General features: G+C 42.5%; 1 protein-coding gene and 1 pseudogene across 2 annotated transcripts in view; both read left to right on the plus strand.

The window, feature by feature from the left end:
* The first annotated feature begins 1,866 nt into the window (after window positions 1-1,866).
* Window positions 1,867-2,962, plus strand: LOC116549503 (annotated as a pseudogene). Its single transcript, XR_004267909.1, has one exon. The product of XR_004267909.1 is annotated as a glyceraldehyde-3-phosphate dehydrogenase pseudogene (transcript).
* Window positions 2,963-7,285: 4,323 nt separating this feature from the next.
* Window positions 7,286-21,837, plus strand: part of OSTM1 (osteoclastogenesis associated transmembrane protein 1) — a 29,000-nt gene continuing 14,448 nt past the window's right edge. The window contains exons 1-2 of the mRNA XM_032275106.1: window positions 7,286-7,793; window positions 17,186-17,300. Coding sequence (XP_032130997.1) covers window positions 7,392-7,793; window positions 17,186-17,300 — 517 coding nt within the window. The 5' untranslated portion in view covers window positions 7,286-7,391. The remainder of the gene's footprint in view (window positions 7,794-17,185; window positions 17,301-21,837) is intronic.

The raw sequence follows: 21,837 nt of genomic DNA on the forward strand, positions 1-21,837 counted from the left end.
GTGTGCCTTCTGCTGCTAGACGTTTTAATACTTTTATATACTGCTTCTGTTGTGCTGATAATGGTGGTTCCATGATGAAACCCTAGCCTGAACAATTCCCTCGAACTTGGAAATCCCAAGCAGGTACCAGTGACTTACTGACTTATTGACTTACTGACTTACTGAGTGCACAGTCTTCTTTATCTATGTTTTTGAGGGTTCCATTACAATCTATGATCCATTACAGTGATCCTCACGTGGGGCACCAACGGTAAGGTCCAACCCACAGACCCTGACCCAGAGATGGATGAACAAATGCACTGAGACACAGATATCCAGTGAAAAAGCAGGCTTAGGGGTCCACGTCACTCACAGACACCAAGGAGGGTGCTGTAAAGAGCCAGCAGCCACAGCCCTTACCACCTGGTGCTCTGGGCATTTATTCAGTATAGATTTAATGACAGAGGCTTTGAGTCAACACGTTTGTGGATAATTAACATGGTGCCTTCCCCAGAGAGAACAGTCTTATGAATGATTAAATGCCAGGTTCCAAGGCCTAAAGCAAACACCTTTTGTGGGTAATAACATTGTTGACCCCCTAAGTAGGGAGCAGTCATGTGCCCATGGATATTCAAAGGTTGCTCTTAGGACCACATGAGTAAACAAGCTCTTTACATAAACTCCCTTACATTCCTTTGTACCCACCTAATTTCCTCTGGGTAAGAACCACCGTCTTCAGCTCATTCCTTCCTGAGGCTTTTGCAAAATCCTCCCAGCCTTCTAAATAACATTTTTTCTCTATAATTTTTCTCTTATAATTTCTCCCAGCACCCTGACTGAACCCCTATAGGTTTGGTGATCAGAATTTGGTCACTGATAATATATATCTACTGAAACATATATATTATTTATGTATATTTTCATTTACCTGTAAGTTGAACAAATATTAAAATTATGTTGATACAAACTCAAAGTTCTAATACAATTCATTTATTAGAAATATACATTTACAGCTGGGCGGGGTGGCTCACGCCTGTAATCCCACCACTTTGGGAGGCTGAGGTGGGCGGATCACGAAGTCAGGAGTTAGAGACCAGTCTGGCCAACATGGTGAAACCCCGTCTCTACTAAAAATACCAAAATTAGCTGGGTGTGGTGGCATGTGCCTGTACTCTCAGCTACTTGGGAGGCTGGGGCAGGAGAATGGCTTGAACTCAGGAGGCAAAGGTTGCAGTGAGCTAAGATCACATCACTGCACTCCAGCCTGGGTGACAGAGCAAAACTCCGTCTCAAAAAAAAAAAAAAAAAGAAAGAAAGAAAGAAAGAAAGAAATATACGTTTACAACCAGACAGTCTGTCAAGTAAATGTGATTCAACTTCATTGTTTTAAAAATATCTACTAAAAGCTAATCAGAAACTCAAAAGAATGCAATGGATTATCAAACAAACAAACAAACAAAACTCCTAATTGCTGAAGATATAAGATAATCTATCTTCAGGTGAAAAAAAAAATCTATCTTCAGGTGAGAGATCTGGAAATGAGATTGGCCACTGGAGTGAATTGGAGATTGGACTCTGTACAAAGTATCATGAATGAACATGATTTACATGTCTCATGTGTTCAGGTCATTCTACTCAGGCATGCAAAGCTTATGGGCATTAGGAGTTAAGTTAGGGCATTGTTTTACATATTAAAGAATTACAGCCTCTCTGCTCCTCCTGTTCGCCAGACAGCCGCATCTAGTCTCCCATCACCAGCCACATCCCTGAGACGCCATAGGGAAGGTGAAGGTCGGAGTTAACGGATTTGGTCGTATTGGGCGCCTGGTCACTAGGGCTGCTTTTAACTCTGGTAAAGTGGATATTGTCACCATCAATGATCCCTTCATTGACCTCAACTACATGGTCTACATGTTCCAGTAGGATTCCACCCATGGCAAATTCCATGGCACTGTCAAGGCTGAGAACGGGAAGCTTGTTATCAATGGAAATCCCATCACCATCTTCCAGGAGCAAGATCCCTCCAAAATCAAGTGGGGCAATGCTGGCGCTGAGTACGTGGTAGAGTCCACTAGCGTCTTCACCACCATGGAGAAGGCTGGGGCTCACTTGCAGGGGGGAGCCAAAAGGGTCATCATATCTGCCCCTTCTGCTGATGCCCCCATGTTCGTGATGGGCGTGAACCGTGAGAAGTATGACAACAGCCTCAAGATCGTCAGCAATGCCTCCTGCACCACCAACTGCTTAGTGCCCCTGGCCAAGGTCATCCATGACAACTTTGGTATCGTGGAAGGACTCATGACCACTGTCCACGCCATCACTGCCACCCAGAAGACCGTGGATGGACCCTCCGGGAAACTGTGGTGTGATGGCCGTGGGGCTCTCCAGAACATCATCCCTGCCTCTACTGGAGCTGCCAAGGTCGTGGGCAAGGTCATCCCTGAGCTGAACGGGAAGCTCACTGGCATGGCCTTCCGTGTCCCCACTGCCAAAGTGTCAGTGATGGACCTGACCTGCTGTCTGGAAAAACCTGCCAAATATGATGACATCAAGGAGGTGGTGAAGCAGGCGTCGGAGGGCCCCCTCAAGGGCATCCTGGGATACACTGAGCACCAGGTGGTGTCCTCTGACTTCAACAGCAACACCCATTCTTCCACCTTTGATGCTGGGGCTGGCATTGCCCTCAACGACCACTTCGTCAAGCTCATTTCCTGGTATGACAATGAATTTGGCTACAGCAACAGGGTGGTGGACCTCATGTCCCACATGGCCTCCAAGGAATAAGACCCCTTGACCACCAGCCCCAGAGAGAGCATGAGAGGAAGAGAGGCCCTCACTGCTGGGGAGTCCCTGCCACAGAGTCCCCCAACACACTGAATTGCCCCTCCTCACAGTTTCCATGCAGACCCCTTGAAGAGGGAGGGGCCTAGGGAGCCCCACCTTGTCATGTACCATCAATAAAGTCCCCTGTGCTCAGCCAAAATAAATAAATAAATAAAAATAAAAAGAATTACAAAATATGTTTCCACTGATGTATCAATGTAAAAAGCACTTAAAGCACATGTGCATTTGTACTACATAAATTCAGTGTAACAAATGTATTGAGTGCCTTCTATGTGTAAGACATCAGGCTAAGTGCTTCTGAGTAAACAAATATGAATAGGACACAGTCCACATTTTCCATAAGATCATCTCATGGCTGGAGGGGACATAAGATATACATTCTGACTTTAATAAAAAGTGAGGTAAAACACAGAAAAGATTGCCATTTAAGACAGCAAGTTGAACATATGATTAGATCTGTTCCTTCCTGAAACTCCACAAGATTTGTAAAAGGATTTGTAAAAAGACACATAAGGATATAGAGAACAGGAGAGAAGAAAAGGTAAAAATATTGGTGCTTGGCATGGTGGTGCATGCCTGTAGTCCAGCTGCTTGGGAGGTTGAGGCAGGAGGGTCTCTTGAGCACAGGAGTGCTCAAGTCCAGCCTGGGCAACATAGCAAGAACCCATCTCTTAGAAAATATATTGGAAGCTGGAAAGCAGGTGGACTAATAAAAACTGACTTAGCAGAACCTAAGCAGAAAAGCTAATTTGTAGGCCTGTAATAGGAAAAAAAGGCAACTGAATTATATTGTAGAATCCTCAAAGAGCTCAAGAAGTGGAGGGGCATCAGGTACCTCTGAAAATGCAGATAAAGGAAGAACCAAAACAGGATGATTGAAAGGCTGTCTATAATACCCTCCCTGCTACTCTATGTCCAATCCCAACTCCAACAGAGTATCAGTAAAATCCTGATATCTGGAGAAAGCAAAGCAAAGGGAGTCTGGACCAAGAGACATAAGCATATTTGAGGGCAGCAACATTTTGCTAAAATAGGGGATTAAGTAAAAGTTCATTAACTGAAGTTTGAGCTGCTAACCTTTTTCCACTGCCAGGATCAGAGATTACTGGCAGCAAGATAGCATGCTGGCAGAGCCTTCTCTGGAGAGGATAATCTGACCAAGAGAAATGACTTAAAATACTGATGTTTTCTATGCTTTGTTTTGGGTAACCATCCTGTGCATTTTAAGATTTTTTGCAGTGTTCTTGGTCTCTATTCATTAGATGCCAGTAGCATACCCTTCTCCCAGTTTTGACAACCAAAAAATGTTTCCAGACATTGCTAAATATACCACAAAGATGAGGAGCAAAACTGTCCCCCCCTGAGAGCCATTGGCCTATACTGAAACTCACAGTAAAAAAAGACCTATCCATGAACACAGAGTTTCCATTCAGCTTTGTAGTGTCTCTCTCTTACATGTAAGCAGAAAGTCAAGGTTCACTAGACACTTAAAGTACAGTATCGATAAAAACGAACAGGAAACCAGGTGCAGTGGCTCATGTCTGTAATCCCAGCGCTTTGGGAGGCTGAGGCAGGCAGATTGTGAGGTCAGGAGATCAAGACCATCCCGGCCAATATGGTGAAACTCCGTCTCTACTATAAATACAAAAAATTAGCTGGGTGTGGTGGTGGATGCCCATAATCCCAGCTACTTGGGAGGCTGAGGCAGGAGAATTGCTTGAACCCCAGGAGGCAGAGATTGCAGTGAGATCATTCCACTGCACTCCAGCCTGGTGACAGAGTAAGACTCTGTCTCAAAAAAAAAAAAAAAAAAAAAAAATGTAAAGAAGATGCTGTAAAAGAATATAAGAAAAAAAAAAAAGGATACAAAGGGAAATGTGGTTATATGCAAATACTATGGTGTTTTATATAAGAGACTTGAGGATCTGAAGCTTTTGGCATCTGTGGGGAGGTCCTGAAACCATTCCCCAGCTGGTATCAAAGGATGACTATGTATTTTAAGCTATGAATTTGCACTGATATTTCTAATTTTAATCCAATATTACAGAGTTCGTTTCTCTCTTTTCGTATTTGTAACTTTCTTCGCTGACAGTCTGAAACTGGACTCCAATTATTCTTGATATATTTGCCGATTCCACCAATCCCTCTGAATGTGAGCAACCTCCCAGTCACTGCTGCCCAATCCTCTGCATGGAGACCCTTTTTATCCACTCAGAACCCAATACTCTGCTTCAGGCTGATGCTGCCACTCTCCCTTACACCACTGTTCTATTCATCTTACCTGTGCTCTGACACCTCTCTCTGGGCCTCTGACACGCATCCCTACCAAGCACAGATGCCTATCTTACTCGACTTGACCTTTAAGATTGAATTGTTCCAGGAAGGGAATGGAAAGAAAGATGCAAAGTGCCTGTAATTTCCTGCAACCTCTGCCTCTGCACCTGGCCCCTTAACATGCTTTTTAAGCCATCTTTTTACCATTACAAACAATATTGCAATGAGTAAGTATGTCTATAACAGTAAGTGTTGTGAACTTGCTGCATTAAAGGGCACGTGCATTTGCAATATTGTTGGTTCTGCACATTGATTTTCACAGAAGTTTAACAATTTACACATCCAGCTGCAGCACAGGATGGTGCTTGAAAGACCTGAAAAGAAAGCTAATTCTAATACATAAAAAGATCTAAAAGTTACATGATGATTTTTGCAAAACTTAAGACAACGTATTTTCTCTTTCGGAAATACATTTATTGTTACACCAATCAAATTACCTACTATTTAGTTTCTCAGTAACAAAAATTAAACAAAATTTAGCTATCCCAAGCAAACTTAGGAACACAAAAATAACCAAGCAGATGGGGTAAAAAGTAACCATAAGAACCCCCAGGCAGGGCACAGCAGACTGGGCCTGTATTCCCAGTGGTTTGGCAGGCTGGGGCAGGAGGATCTCTTGAGCCTAGGAATTCGAGACCATCCTGGACAATCTAGCGAGACTATGTGTCAAAACCAAACCAAACAAAATAACAACAAAAAAGTTTCTGAAGAACCCTCAGAAACATAAATTAGGACCCTAAGCTAAATAGAATTTAGTGCAGCAGCTCTTCAATTTACGAGGCAAAAATTACAACATTGAAAAGCAGGATGACACAAACCCCAGTAATTTTCTCCCAATCTGGTTGGTCAGATACTTGTCAGAAAACTGTTGTCCAGGTTATGAGCTTAAATTCTTTTTACAGACTGGGAATGGTATCAGAATGCTTGTTAGAGTGTCCCCTGCTATTGCCTGGGGCATGTCAGAAACTGGATGAGAGTCTGAAGTTGAGCAGTTTGTCCAGGATTTCCTGGATTTTAGCACTGCACGTGCTGCGTCCCTGGTACCCCAAGCAAAGCTGCACGTTGGCCACTGTAGGACAAGACCTGTGTCAAGTACAGCCGCCACTTGACAGATGTGGCTACTTACATTTAAGTTAAATATTTATTTTTGAGATGGGGTCTCACTGTGTAGCGCACACTGCAGTGCAGTGGGGCGATCTCGGCTCACTGCAGCCTAGACAGCTTGGCTCAAGCCATCCTCCCCGCTCAGCCTAGGACTACGGGCTTGCGTCACCACGCCCAGCGGCTAATGTTTGTATTTTTAGTAGACACGGGGTTTCACCATGTTCGCCAGGCTGGACTCGAACTCCTGGCCTCAAGTGATCTGCCTGCCTCGGTCTCCCAAAGTGCTGGGATTACAGGCGTGAGCCACCGCGCCAGGCCCCAAATTAAACAAAATTTACAATTCAGTTCCTCAGCTGCAGTAGCCACATTTCAACGGCTCAACAGCCTACATGTGGCCAGTGACTGCCCTAACAATGCAGATGTAGAATATTTCCCTCGTCCCAGAGAGTTCTGACAACGTTGCTATCAGAAGAAATGCTGCTGTTCTAACGGAGTTGAGATTTTTTTTAAAAAAACAAAACCAACAAGCTTGGAAACCGCTAGTCTCCACCGCCTATCATAACCAACAGGCATTATTACTCTCTCCAAATTGGATAAGGAAAAAAATTATGCTAAGGTACACCACGCGGAAAACCTGCCGAGGCACCGGCCAGCGGCCTTTCTCTAACGCAGGCGACGGTCACTTCCACAGTGGAGGCCGTCGCCGTCGTCCGGTCCAGCGAGGTAAGAAACTTGTAAGATGCCGGAAACTCGCAGAGAGGTAGGCGTTCAAGGGTCAGGAGCCCCGAGATGCAATTGCCCAAAGCGGTGGGCGCTCGTAGTCTCCGGCTTGCGAGCCTGGGCTCGGGAGCCCCCAGCGCACGGATGCGCTCCGCACAGCTCCGAACGCCCGCGGGGGAGCGCGCGGCCGCAGCGTGGGCGCGCTCCCGCACGCTCGCAAGCCCGCCGCCCGGAGGCAGCCGGCAGCCAATGGGGCGGGGCGCTACACGCAGGGGGTGGGGCCGTGACGCGCCCTCCTCGTGACCGCGCTCTCGGCCTGCGCCCGCGGAAGCCGGAAGCGGCGGCTGTCGGCTGTGCAGGTTGGGGACGGAGAGGCGCCGGTGGGCGCCCTGGGGTGTGTGAGCCCGGTGATGGAGCCGGGCCCGCCAGCCGCGCGGCGGAGGTGTTCGCTGCCGCGGTGGCTGCCGCTGGGGCTGCTGCTGTGGTCGGGGCTGGCCCTGGGCGCGCTCCCCTTCGGCAACAGTCCGCGCAGGGTCTTCAGCGACCTCCTGTCGGACCAGCAGTTGCTGGAGGTGGAGGACTTGTCCCTGTCCCTGCTGCAGGGTGGAGGGCTGGGGCCTCTGTCGCTGCCCCCGGACCTGCCGGATCTGGATCCCGAGTGCCGGGAACTCCTGCTGGACTTCGCCAATAGCAGCGCAGAGCTGACAGGGTGTCTGGTGCGCAGCGCCCGGCCTGTGCGCCTCTGTCAGACCTGCTACCCCCTCTTCCAACAGGTCGTCAGCAAGATGGACAACATCAGCCGAGCCGTGGGGGTGGGTACAGGACCACGCCCGGGACTGTAGCGCGGGAGAGTTGGGAAAGGAGGAGGATGTAATGATGGTCAACGCTGGGGCCTCAGTTTCCCCAATAGTAAGAAAAAGGGGTTGGACTGGGTCTGTGGAGTTTGGGGCATCAGAAAAAAGGGGGTGGCATTATGGGACTTGGGGTTTGGGTTTTTGCTTCCATGAATGCTGTTGGACATCTTTTAAGTACATAATCATACCTTGGTTTATGTAGGTGTGATTGGTTTTCTTGGGGGTCTTGATTTTCCAACCCTCTTCCTCTTCCTGCACCCACTCCACCATAGCTTCTCATCTTCACCTGGAGTTCCTAGGAAGGATCCTTTTCTGGAACAAGTGGGGTGGAGACACTGGTAGTGGTTATGAATTTGAGTTCTGTAGCCAGAAATGTTCTTGTCCACCACCTTCTAGCCAGGTAACCTTGGATTAATTATCTTCTCAGAACCTTAGTTTCCTCCTCTATAAAGTGGAAAGAACAGCTGTATTAGCTGTTGGAAGAGTTAAAAGAGCTATTGCCTGGGACATCATCTTAGTAATGTAGGCAGTCTGGAGCCAGCGGCCAGAAGTCCGGTTCCCCGCTGCTTATTAGCGGTATACTCTGGGCAAGTTACTTACAGTCTCTGTGCTTGTTTACTAATCTGTAAAATGGGGCTAAAAGGAGGTTTTAGAAAACTGACACAGTAATACCTCTAAGTAAATGGGAGGTAACATTTAAAGAGATTGTAAGACTGCCGTTCATTCTTGGTACCTTGAGGGTTTTTCTAGTCTTGTGGTAGCTGCTGTGAGGGTCTTAATTTTAAAAAGAAAGAAGGAAAGACACAATTTCTGCTCCTACATAGAACTTTATAAAGTTCAGACTAGGAAAAGATTATAGAGAGTCAGGGTTGGTGGGAGTCACGAGGTGTGGGCCGGATATGCTTGGTAAAGGAAAAACAGGAATAACACTGGAATTGGAGAATGAGAAAGTTCCTCTTGTATTAAAGGGACAGGAAGTAGTCTCATGAAAATGTGGTTGGAATTATTTCATAAATTTAAACTTATCTAAACTTGCTTATAGTTGCACTAAATATAAATTTGTGTCTAGTTGTATCCCGCTTTGAGTCAGCCTGTTACTATTTAAAATAAATCTCTCATGGCGGACGTGGTGGCTAACTCCTGTAATCCCAGCACTTTGGGAGGCCGAGTGGGTGGATCACCTGAGGTCAGAAGTTGGAGACCAGCCTGGCCAACATGTTGAAACTCCATCTCTACTAAAAATACAAAAATTAGCGGGCATGGTGGCACACGCCTGTAGTCCCAGCTGCTCTGATGACTAATGAAGTAGAATCGCTTGAGCCTGAGAGGCCGAGGTTGCAATGAGCTGAGATTGTGCCACTGCACTCTAGCCTGGGCAACAGAGTGAGACTCCATCTTGAAATAAATAAATAAATAAAACTAAAATAAAAATCTGTCATTTTACATAAATGGATTTATTTGCATTAAATAAATTCTGTGGTCAATCTTTCTGTAAAGAGCACGTTTTCTTTTTTTTTTTTTTTTTGAGACAAGGTCTCACCGTTGCCTAGGCTGGAGCGCAGTGGTATGGTCAGAACTCACTGCAACCTCTGCCTCCTGGGTTCAAGTGATTTTCCTGCCTCAGTTTCCCAAGTAGCTGGAACTACAGGCGTGCACCACCCACACCTGGCTAATTCTTGTATTTTTAGTAGAGACGGGTTTCACTATGTTGGCCAGGCTGGTCTCGAACTCCTGGCCTCAAGTAATCTGCCCACCTCGGCCTCCCAAAGTGCTGGGATTACAGGCATGAGCCACCACACCTGGCCAAGGACATATTTTCAAGGTAAATAAATCCAGGCTTACATGCAGTATTTTCCAGGTAGACTCCATTGGGTATAACAGGGAATATGTATCTTACTATCACTTTAAAATAAAGTACCCAAGACACGTTCCTATCAACTGCAGCAGGATATAATATAGCATCATATTCAGTTTTGAGCAGTTAAGTTGAGTTGTTTTTAGGGTGCCATTTACTCTAAAGAACAAGTGCTGTTGTGAACAGTATGGCCAGGGATTCTTAGCAAAGCTTAGGTCTTTGGAGGCAGCAAATGTTTTTCTTACGTGTGTAGGTATTGTGGAATTAAAAAGAGGCTAAAAGTAGCACCTCAAACTCCAGTGTGCAGTATTATGGGCATCACCCAATCCACATGTGAATTTCTATATGAATTCCCCACTACCCAGACGAGGCTTCCCAGTTTGGGAGCTGTAGAAACTCCTTTCCTCTTCCTCAGATTCTACCAGCAACCTGGGTACCTAGCTCAACTCACCCTGATGTGAAAGGAAGAGGATAAAGAGGTGAAGAGGCAGGGAAACCCTTTTTGTATTTTCTCTCCAGTTCATCCTAGGCCTTGGCCTCAGCTCTCCTTTTTTTTCCAGTAGAGCTGAATATGATTCATTAGCTTAAAAGCATGACTTCTACAGTTCTAAGGTAGTCTATGGATTTAAAAAGTTTTATGGACTGGTTTGGGAGCTGAACCATCATGTATAATAATGAACCTGTGAGGCCAAGCCTGGTGGCTCATGCCTGTAATCCCAGTCCTTTGGGAGGGCAAGGCAGGCAGATCACTTGAGATTAGGAGTTTGAGACCAGCCTCGCCAACATGATAAAACCCTGTCTCTCCTAAACATACAAAAAAAAAAAAAAATTAGCCAGGCATGGTGGTGTGCAGCTACTCAGGTGACTGAGACAGGAGAATCGCTTGAACCCAGGAGGTGGAGGTTGCAGTGAGCCAAGATAGTGCCACTTCTCTCCAGCCTGGGCGACAGAATGAGACTCAGTCTCAAAAAAAAAAAAAAAAAAAAAAAAAACTATGGAAAAATGTGTCATGAGTGAACTTGAAGGAATTAGTTTGGGGGAGGTTTATTTATCCACTGTAATGTATTTTCTTTGACTCAGACTCAGTCTTTCATTTAAATTAGTTTTTAGCAAGCACCTACTCTTTTTGAATATTGGACTGGTAACAGGATAAGAAGGAAAAGAAGGGTAAGATTCAGGCCTCAAATTATCAATATAGTTAGGGGAAATAAAGTACCTTATATGGAGAAGAAGGAAAATACCATGTTATAAATTGTGTCATAGCAATTTAGAGCAAAAGAGTGAAAAGAATGCCGAGTTAAAGGGGGGAACAGAGGCAGGTGCAGTGGCTCACACCTGTAATCACAGCACTTTGGGAGACTGAGGCAGGTGGATCGCTTGAGGCCAGGAGTTCAAGACCAGCCTAGCTAACATGGCAAAACCCTGTCTCTACTAAAAATACAAAAAATTAGCCAGGGGTGGTGGTGTGTGCCTGTAATCTCAGCTACTCATGAGGCTGAGGTGGGAGAATCACTTGAGCCTGGGAGACAAAGGTTTCAGTGAGCTGAGATTGCACCACTGCACTCCAGCCTGGGTGACAGTGAGACTCTGTCTCCAAAAAAGAAAGAAAAGAAATGAGGGAACAGAGCAAGGCTAGTTCATCAGAGGAATCCTGCAAGCTGAATCTCAAGGCATTCTTCCTACCCTTTAGAGTGAAAGGACATGGATTGATTGAGAAAGGAGTATAACAAGGAGAAAAAAAAGAATCAAAGCGAGAAACTAGTAAGCTATTTATGTGGTACCGCAATCTAATTAGTTTAACTATAATAGAATTTTCTGATAAACATTCTAGATTCTTGTCACTTTTAGAATTTCTGGCACAGGGATTGCATTTAGTTTTATTATCTCAAGGTAAAAAATACAGCGATTTGTGAAACCTGAATGGTAGAATCAATGGATTCCCTCTTCTATAGAGTCATACTTGCTCCTTTTAGTTTAAACTGATATTATCAAAATGGTCCTGAGGATGCTTTTGACCCCTCAGATTCTGAATTGGTAGGCTCTGCCCTATTCTACTTGGTTTGTTTAAAATTTGGATAGATAGACGGATCTTTATATACCTACATAGCTATCTATCTCTCTGTCTATCTATATAGCTTTGTGAAGTGCTAGTCATTTGGATTATGTATTTGGTGAGTATTCAGTATACTTTGACTATAGATTATTAAGTAACAAATTCTTAGGACTATAGGGAGAAAACCGGAACATAGCATAATAATCTATGTCTTTCATTAGAGATCAGAAAATGTAATATTTCTTCTGCATCACTAAAAAAAATTATTGAGTACCTATTATGGGCAGGTCGTGGTAGCTACTAGGAATATAGTGTGCATGAGCAGAACTTGTAGTCCGAAGACAGACATTAAGCATATCATCACACAAATAATTAATTCATGTGTGGTAAGTGTTGCTGATTAAAAAACCCCACATGCTACCAATGCATATGACAAGAGTGCTGATCCTGAGTATGACTAGGGAGTGGGCAGAATGGTCCGTGATTAAAGCAGACACCTACAATTTGGGAGAATATGGGGCAGGGGAGGGAAGGTATACATGTAAAGAAATAGCAGGCATGAAGACGGAGATGAGAAAGACTTTGTGGGCTATTTGAAGTCTAGAACACAGCACAGTGAGCAGGAAGGAGACCCATGGCCTGAGGTGCCAGGTCATGCGGGCCTTGTAGGATATGTTAAGGATTTTGGACTTTGATTTTAAAGCAATATGTTATGGAAAGGTTTAATTCTGTGGAATGACATAATCAGATTTGTACTTTAAAAGGCTGTTCTGGCTATGTGACAGAAAATGGAGGGGGTGGGGGCTGGGAGGGTAGGGGAAGAAGATGTGTGGGGAGATGAATTAGACTATTGCAGTGTATGAGAGAATGGTGACTAGGTTATGTGGGGGCCATCATGATGGGGAGAAATAGGAAGATTTCAGAGATACTTAGGAGGCAGAAATTATAGGCTTGGTGTTAATTGAATGTGGGGAATAACGGAAAGGTAGTGATGATTTCCAGGGCTTTAATAAGAACAGCTTAGTGAATAGGGTTATCATTTACTGAGCTGGAGGGAGGAGTCTGTTTAGTGAGGAAAGATCATTAACTCAGTTTTGAACTTGTTGATTTTGAGGTGTTTATGAACCATCTAAGTGGAGATATTGCCTATGTGGTTAAATATACGCATCTAGAGGACTGGACTGGAGATAACACCTTTGGGAGTGATCAGCATAAAAATGGCATTTGAAACCATGACATGGATGAACATACCTGAAGAATGAGTAGGAACACTACAAGTTTAAGATTAAGTAGAGGGTAAATTCTCAAAGGTGACTGAGAAGGAAGAATTGGAGAGAGAAGAATCAGAAGAGCACGATATCCTGTAAATCAAGAAAAGGGAAGGTGTGGCTATTTGTGTCAAATCCTGCTGAGAGAATTGGAGGTACATCTGTCAACACTGGCATTATTGGTGACACTAACAAGGGTAAATTTGATGGAGTCCTTTGGTATAAAAGTGAGACCAGAGTGGGTTGAACAGGGAATGGAAGATGAGGAGGTGGGAAGAATGAACCTAGACAACTGCTGAAAAGTTTGGGCTTGATGGGGAGATAAGAAAGAGGGGTCACTGAAGAGCAATGTGGGACTCAGGAACTTGCTTTCATTTCTCTCTCTCTCTTTTTTTTTTTTTTTTTTTTAAGACAGAGGCTCACTGTCGCCCAAGCTGGAGTGCAGTGGCACAATCTTGGCTCACTGCAACCTCCACCTTCCGGGTTCAAGCAATTCTCCAGCCTCAGCCTCCTAAGTAGCTGGGACTACAGGTGTGCACCACTACGCCTAGCTCATTTTTATACTTTTAGTAGAGATGGGTTTTCACCTTGTTGGATAGACTGGTCTCAAAATCATGACCTCAGGTGATCCACCCACCTCACCCTCCCAAAGTGCTGGGATTACAGGCATGAGCCACTGTGCCAGGCCAGCTTTCTTTCATTTCTTTTCCTTCCTCTGTCCCTCCATTCCTCTGTCCTGCCTTCTTTTCTTCCTTGCTCAAGATGGGAGGCAGCTGAACATGTTTAAATGTTGATAGGAAGGGTCCTTTAGAGAAGGTGAAGATTCTGTAGGAGGGAGTGGGAAGCAGACAAGGTCAGTTTCTAGAAAAGGCAGGGTAGATGGAATCTAGGGCATCCTCAGAGAGACAGGCCTTGAAAGGGACAGGTGCCTTCCCCACCATAATAGGAGGGTAGGAGAGGTTGGGTGTATAGGTAGGCAGGTTAGAGTTTCAGCCCGAAGGCGTCTATTTTCCAGGAGGTTAGATCTTTTGAGAGTAAAGAGTGAGAGAGAGATTAGAGCTTCTGGCAGAGTGGGAAGGATTTGAAATAATGGGTGTAAAAAGGAGAGAATGAGCAGACAGAAAAGTGAGGGGTATAGTTTGGGATCATGGATTTACTGTGGAATTAATCTGGTGTTAATTTTTTGCTGGCAGCTTCTGACTTCCTGGATGCAGGCATGACAAAAGGAAATGGTTGGATTCATGATGGTTAGGATTCTGCTAAGTGGTTATGATAGATTTGAGTATTAAGAATTCTAAGTATTAACAAGGAGCATTGTTTTTCTGGTCACTTGGTGAGGTGTTGGAAATACAAAGATGTGACAGTTCCATTTTAAAGGGACTTTTGTCCAGAAGAGAAACCTACACATATATAGGTGGATATCATGCTTTAAGAAACTGAGCCTCAGGGTAATGACTTATCCTGACCCATGTAGTGGAAGAGGCAGGGTTTGATTTCAGGAAGGCAGGACAGAGGGACAGAGGGACAGAGGAATGGAAAGAAATGAAAGAAAGTTCCTGACTCCCACATTGCTCTTCACTACCCTCTCTTTCTTCTCTCCCCATCAAGCCCAAACTCTTCAGCAGCTGTCTGGGCTCATTTCCCACTTCCTCATCTTCCATTCCCTGTTCAGCCCCCTCTGATCTCACTTTCACAACCAAGGACTCCATCAAATTCACTCTTGTTAGTATCACCAATAGTGCCAATGTTGAAAGATGCACCTCCAATTCTCTCAGCAGGATTTGACCCAAATAACCACACCTTCCCTTTTCTTGATTTATAGGACATCTTGCTCTCCTTATTTTTCCTTCTCAGTCACCTTTGATAGTTTACCCCTTACCCAGCTAACACTACCTATTTCATAGAGTTGTTATGAGGATTAAATAAGGAAATGCAGTTGGAACATGTAGCACTGTTAAGTACTTAGTAAGTACCGCATCATCATTTGGATTACTAATTATTTATTTTCTGTCCTCACTGTTGCCATCATCCTTTCATCATACCCGAGCTATAGAAGTAGCCTAATTAGTCTCCCTGCCTCCTCACGCTAAATAGCACAGCCGAGACATATATTCCTGAAACTGCTTTTCACGACACCGTCCTCAAAAATCTTCAAGAATTTCTCACTGTCTAACTCTGATGACCCTCAAGGCCTCTCATAACCTTCTAACCTAGCCCTCTAATACCCCTACTTTTGTAGACTACTGAATACTCCCTGAGTACCACATAATTATTACCACTTTCACCCCATGATCATTTAATTCTTCTGTTTTCCACTCCTCTTCTCTTCCTCAATATAGAGCTTAGTTCATATCCTGCTTCCTTCATGAACTCTTTGTTAATTTCTCAAAACTACATTGATATCTTCCTCAGCTGAACTGTTACACACATTGAACACTCATACAGGCTGTACTGTATTGATTTTTAAAATCAGCCAGTCAACTTAAGCAACTAATTACACTTAGCCAACTAAACCCACTTAGAGCACTTCAGGTTGGCAGTATGTTAGTTAGGTGAAATAGTATATGTCAGTCACTATATACCAGACAGTGTGCTGAGTGATTAATGTATGCTATTTAATACAGTAACTGTAGGATCCTTGATTTTGAAACTGAACCTTAGAGAGGGTAGTCAAGATCACTAGCTGGTGACCCAGGCTTGTATTAATACAGTATTATTACTTCTACTTAAGAAATGATAATAGGCCAGGCACGGTGGCTTACGCCTATAATCCCAGCATTTGGAAGGCGGAGGCGAGTGGATCACCTGAGGTCAGGAGTTCAAGACTAGTCTGGCCAAACCAGAGATGGTGAAACCCTGTCTCTACTAAAAATACAAAATTAGCAAGGCATGCCTATAGTCCCAACTACTCAGGCAGCTGAGGCAGGAGGATCGCGTGAACCCGGGAGGTGCAGGTTGCAGTGAACTGAGATTGTGCCACTGCACTCCAGCCTGGGCGATAGAGTGAGACTCCATCTCAAAAAAAAAAAGTGATAATAGAAATTTTCTTCTATGACTTCTATTGCTCAGAAAATAATTCTAAGAAAGAGACTTTTAAAATGTTTTGTTAATGGCTGGGCACGTGGCCGGTGCCTGTAATCCCAGCACTTTGGGAGGCCGAGGCAGGCGGATCATTTGAGGTCAGGAGTTTGAGATCAGCCTGGCCGATATAGTGAAACCTCGTCTCTACTAAAAATACAAAAATTAGCCGGGTATGGTGACATGCACCTGTAATCTCAGCTACTACTGAGGCATGAGAATTGCTTGAACCCGGGAGGCAGAGGCTGCAGTGAGCCGAGATCTTGCCACTGCACTTCAGCCTGGGTGAGAGAGTGAGACTGTCTCAAAAAAAAAAAATAATTTTTATAAAAAGTTTTGTTCAATTCACTATTTTAAAAGCAAGCACCCATTCAAATGTACCTTATAATGGGATGGCAAAACTAAGCTGCAAAGAAGATAACCTTCCCTAAATGAAGATCAGCAAGTATTTTAAAGCAAAAATTCTTCCTTTTTTCTCTCTTTTCTCCTTTTTTCCTTTTCTCCTCCCACATGACTGATCATTTTTCCCAGGAGTTACCACTCTCTTTATTATTCATCACACTGTATAACTCCTTTTCTGTGTATCTATGAGAGGTTCTCAAAGCCCCAGAATTGGTGGCATTTTTTAATACTTTTTATATCCTCAAAACTTCAGGATTTTTATAGTGCCTAGTAAATGGTAGGAGTTAAATAACTTTGAAAGAATGAAGGGCCAGCAGGACTCAGTTAGTTCCTTGCTTGGGGCACAAGGGAAAGGAAATAGATAAGGACCAAATAATTTGGGAACTTTGATTTATTATCTGCATAACATGAGTTTCTTTCATTATTAAAATGATCTGTAAAAGTGTATTTTTCCATTTGAATACAAACTAGATATAAAGATTTTCTTCTCTTGCAAACGAACCCAGTACCAGTAATATTAGCTGCTAATTACTTTATTACCATTGTTATTATTAATGTTAACATTATCTGGTCATATCAAACAAAATGTTAAAAGACTTATCATAAATGTTATTTTTTGTAAGGTTTTTGCCTCAAGTTGTTTGTAAAGTCTAAAAATACTCAGACTTATTTTTCTGTCTTCTTTTTGTTACAGAACACTTCAGAGAGTCAGAGTTGTGCCAGAAGTCTCTTAATGGCAGATAGAATGCAAATAGTTGTGATTCTCTCTGAGTTTTTTAATACCACATGGCAGGAGGCAAATTGTGCCAGTAAGTAATTCTTTCATTTTAATGTTGTACTTATAGTTCAGTAGTACAGATGTCAGGTTTTATTTTAGTGAATTTTGGGATCTTTGAAGCTGGATAATACTTTTTATTGCTAAGTCTAAATAAACTGTCATGAACACCATGGTTTATAAATGGTAACTGAGCAAATAGTGAAAGGCAGAAAAGTGTAGCAGTTACTATGAGCTTTGGATTTACACAGACTTGGGTTTGATTCTAAGCTCTGCATCTTACTAGCCCTAACCTACTAACTGTCAGATATGGAGAAAAACTTTGCCTCTTGGAAGTTCATTTCCTTCATCTGTAAATTGGTGGTTATGATAGAACCTATCTTTTATAGTTGCCTTGAGAATTAAATGAAATAAATTGTATAAAGCACTTAGCTCAATGCCTGACACATAATGTTCAAGAAATGTTAACTGTTTCATATAATAATAATTATGATGTTTACAATAATCCATCAAGTGGCATGTGGCAGGGGATGGGGTGGGATGATAATATCTGTTCCATCTTTGCAGGTTTGTGTGGAATTGTGTAATAAAATAAGATCTACTTTTAGGTATTCTTTGGAAAAATTAAAATCGCTATTCCAATTCACATGGTGTTTTGAATACCAACTATGTACTAGGCTGTTCTTATCTTTCAAGCCTTATAATTTAGTGAGTAAGATATATTTACAAATACAACCTAGGACAGACACATCCATGCTTTAATAAAGTTATAGTCCTTGGGGGAAGAAGAAAATAAAGAAGAATTTGAAATGACTTCCTGGAGGAGCTAGCTACCTTTTGAACTTAGGCCTGTACTATTGGACATGATTTCAATAGGTAGAGATGATGACGCCAGTGAGGTGGCTCACGCCAGTAATCCCAGGACTTTGGGAAGCCAAGGCAGGATTGCTTCAGCCCAGAAGTTCGAGACCAGCCTGGGCAACATAGTGAGACCCCCATCTCTACAAAAAAATTTTTTTTTAATTAGCTGGGCATGGTGGTGAGTATCTGTAGTCCTAGCCACTTGGGACGCTAAGGCAGGAGGATCACTTGAGCCCAGGAGTTCAAGGATGCAGTGAGCTGTGATTGTGCCACTGCATTCCAGTCTAGGCAGCAGAGCAAGACCCTGTCTTAAAATAAAAAAGCAGAAATGAGAGAAGAACATCGCAGGTAGTGGCATGAGCAGAGGCACAGAGGCATAAAAGGGCAACAGATGTTCCAGGAAGCACAATGGGAGGTAAAGTTGGCAAGGGAAGGTAGGACCTTGACTGATAAGAGTAGTTCACAATTTGGGCCAACAAAAAGGGTATATAGGCCAGGCATGGTGGCTCATGCCTTTAATCCCAGCACTTTGGGAGACTAAGGTGGGAGAATTGTTTGAGCCTAGGCATTTAAGACCAGCCTGGGCAACATGGCAAGACCTTGTCTCAACAAAAAATAAAAAATTAGCTGGACTTAGTGGCATGTGCCTATAGTCCCAGCTACTTGGGAGGCTGGGATGGGAGGATTACTTGAGCCTGGGAGGTCAAGACTGCAGTGAACCATAATTGTGCCACTGCACTCCAGTCTGGGCAACATAACGAGACCCTGTCTACAACAACAAGAAGCAAGAAACAAAAAAACAAGAAAGGCTTATACAGTGTTCTCCTATTGGGATTATATAGTATTCTATTAGCTATGGTGTCACTTGCTATAGTTTCAGTCATTGCAGTCAACTGCAGTCCAAAAATATGAAATGGAAAATTTCAGAAGTAAACAATTTATAAGCTTAAATTGTGTGTGATTCTGAGTAGCATAATGGAATCTCATGCCATCCTGCTTCATCCACTTGGGCTGTGAATCATCCCTTTGTCCAGCATGTCTGTGCTCTAGATGCTGTCCCTCCTGTGAGGCACTCAAGAGCATCTTGGTTATAAAATCAACTGTGGTGGTATGGCACTGCTTGTATTCAAGTAACCCTTTGTTTACTTACTATTTAGTGATAGTAACATAATTATTAGTTTTTATTGTTTAACTCTTACTCTGCCTAATTTATAATTTAAACTTTATAATGGGTATGATATAGAAAATTCTTAGGGTACTTTTGTTCTTCCATGAGGCATCCTATCTTGAAAATATTCTTTACATTGAACTTCTGAAGATCAAATAAAATGCCAGGCAGTTGGATATGTCTTATTTAAAAGACTCTTCCCAATTAAAATTAATTTGACCCAGATATATGATCTCAGGTAAAAGAAGCGAAGTACAGAGAAGTAGGATTTTTTTTATTGTTCTAAAAATACATATATATTTTGGGGAAGGCAGTTGGATAGCTGCGTGGGCAGGAAAGGAAGGAAGATTTAGTTTTTATTGTATTTGCATTTGAACTCTTTGGATTTTATGCCATAGACATTTAATACCTATTCAAAAATATATAGAAATTTAAAAAACAGAATGTTCAAATCTGTGACGAGTATTTATATGTTAGATGTGGTTAGAGAGATTAGCTATTTTATTTTCCAGAATTATGCATCAAAAATTATCTTTATTCATTGTCCCATTTACGTGGCAGAAGAGTGAAAGAGTAAATCCCATGTGTGAAGAAGGAACCTTTATAACCTAATCACTTCCTAAAGGCCCCACTTCTTGATATTATCACATTGGCCATCAAGTTTCAACACTTAAATTTTGGGAGACACATTCAGACCATAGACCATAGCAGGGGCTACTAGAATTTTTATAAAATAATATTAAAAAATAGAAAAATGTAAAAACATAAAAGGTAAAATTTTAGAAATAATACTATTAAAATGAATATACTGCCCAAAACTGTCTTTCTGTTCTGCTTACTTTAGCTTGAAATAGGATTGGCATCTAGTCTCTGAGGTTATTATTCATGAAAAGAAGGCTAGGAATCCAAGAGAGGAGAGAATGCCATCCATGTACTACTCCCATCCCTTTTCTCTTTAGAATTCCTATGTCTCTGAATGATATTAGTCTTGGTAGGAAACTGGTTACTGGAAATCGATGGAAGGTCAAAAGAAGTGTTAAGAGTGCAACTCTTTCTACTCATAGTATAGATAACATGGAAACTAGCTCTTATGGAAAACGACCGCTAAAAAGTAAAGAGAGTATGTTAAAGATTTCTCAGAATTTTAAAGCTGCGTATTGTTGACAAAGGGGTAGCCTTGTTATTGAGACCCTTGTTGATTATCTTGTGCATACAACAGTTAGATAACCAGCAGAATGACCAGATTTGATGAGTTCATGACTGCTTTAGTGTTTTGGTTCTTTGATAAGCAATATCCAGTATGAAGTATTATTGTAATAAGATAGGCCTCAGAATGATCAGTTCAGATATTTGTTCTTACACACTGAAAACTCACTCTGTCTTTATGAGCAGCCTACATCTTCAGTAATGCAGGTGATCTGGGTGATAATTTCTGAGCATAATGATGCTTTTGAACTACTCTATAACATTGATGTATATTCTGATTCATCAAAGGAAAACTAACTTTCAGTTAATACATAAAATGTATATCTTGATGCTTTAAAAAACAACAACAGTAGTACTTAATGGTTAACCAGAAGGTCAATTAACCGAAACCTTTCTTTCCCATATTTTATCCAGAGGGAAATGTACTAAGCATTATAATTATATTGTTTGTATCTTATAATTTAAAGTTTCTTAGTTTTCATATTTTTTAAACTTAATTAGGTCATTTAGGTACAAAGTTTCCATTGTTTACTTTGTATTTTCTGAAGCTTACCCTAAATGGGTGATTATCTCTGCTATTTTCTACAAAACTAGTTTTGAAAAACAGCAGTGATGTTTATAAAATTCCTAAGAGATGCCAAATGCTTTATTTAGAGAGATAATTCCTGTTATGATAATTTAGTAGGTTTCTATTTGAGGTCTTAACTTGAATCCTTAATACCTTTAAGAATGCCTCCTGAGGCCAGGCCCAGTGGCTTACACCTGTAATCCCAGCACTTTGGAAGGCTGAGGTGGGCAGATCACTTGAGCTCAGGAGTTAGAGACCAGTCTGGGCACGTGGTGAAACCCGTCTCTACAGAAAATACAACAATTAGCTGGGTGTGGCGGTATATGCCTGCAGTCCCAGGTACATGGGAGGCTGAGGTGGGAAGATCGCTTGAGCCTGGGAGGTGGAGGCTGCAGTGAGCTGAGATCGTGCCACTGCACTGTAACCTGGGTGACAGAGTGAGAGCCTGTCTCAGAAAAAAAAAAAAAAAAAAAAAAAATGCCTCTTGAGCTGATGCCTCAGCCTTCATGAGAAAGCCACTCTGTTAATCTGTCCTTGATGAGGCTCCATTGATTATCTAAGATGAAGGAAATTCATAATGACCACTTCACTTAGTGCTTATAGGAAGCATTATTATTATTAATATTCCTTAACTTACTAATTTCTAAACTATGTACGTTTTCACTTTTTATAACCTTAAACTCCCAATTCCTGCAAAAAGATAAACAAGGAATTTACTAAAGTTCTGTTATGTCAATTTGGAAAGTCAGAGCTCTTTAATAATGAAGA

Source organism: Sapajus apella, unplaced genomic scaffold, assembly GCF_009761245.1.
Source record: "Sapajus apella isolate SASKATOON/1434 unplaced genomic scaffold, GSC_monkey_1.0 scaffold6, whole genome shotgun sequence".
Classification (NCBI taxonomy): Eukaryota; Metazoa; Chordata; class Mammalia; order Primates; family Cebidae; genus Sapajus; species Sapajus apella.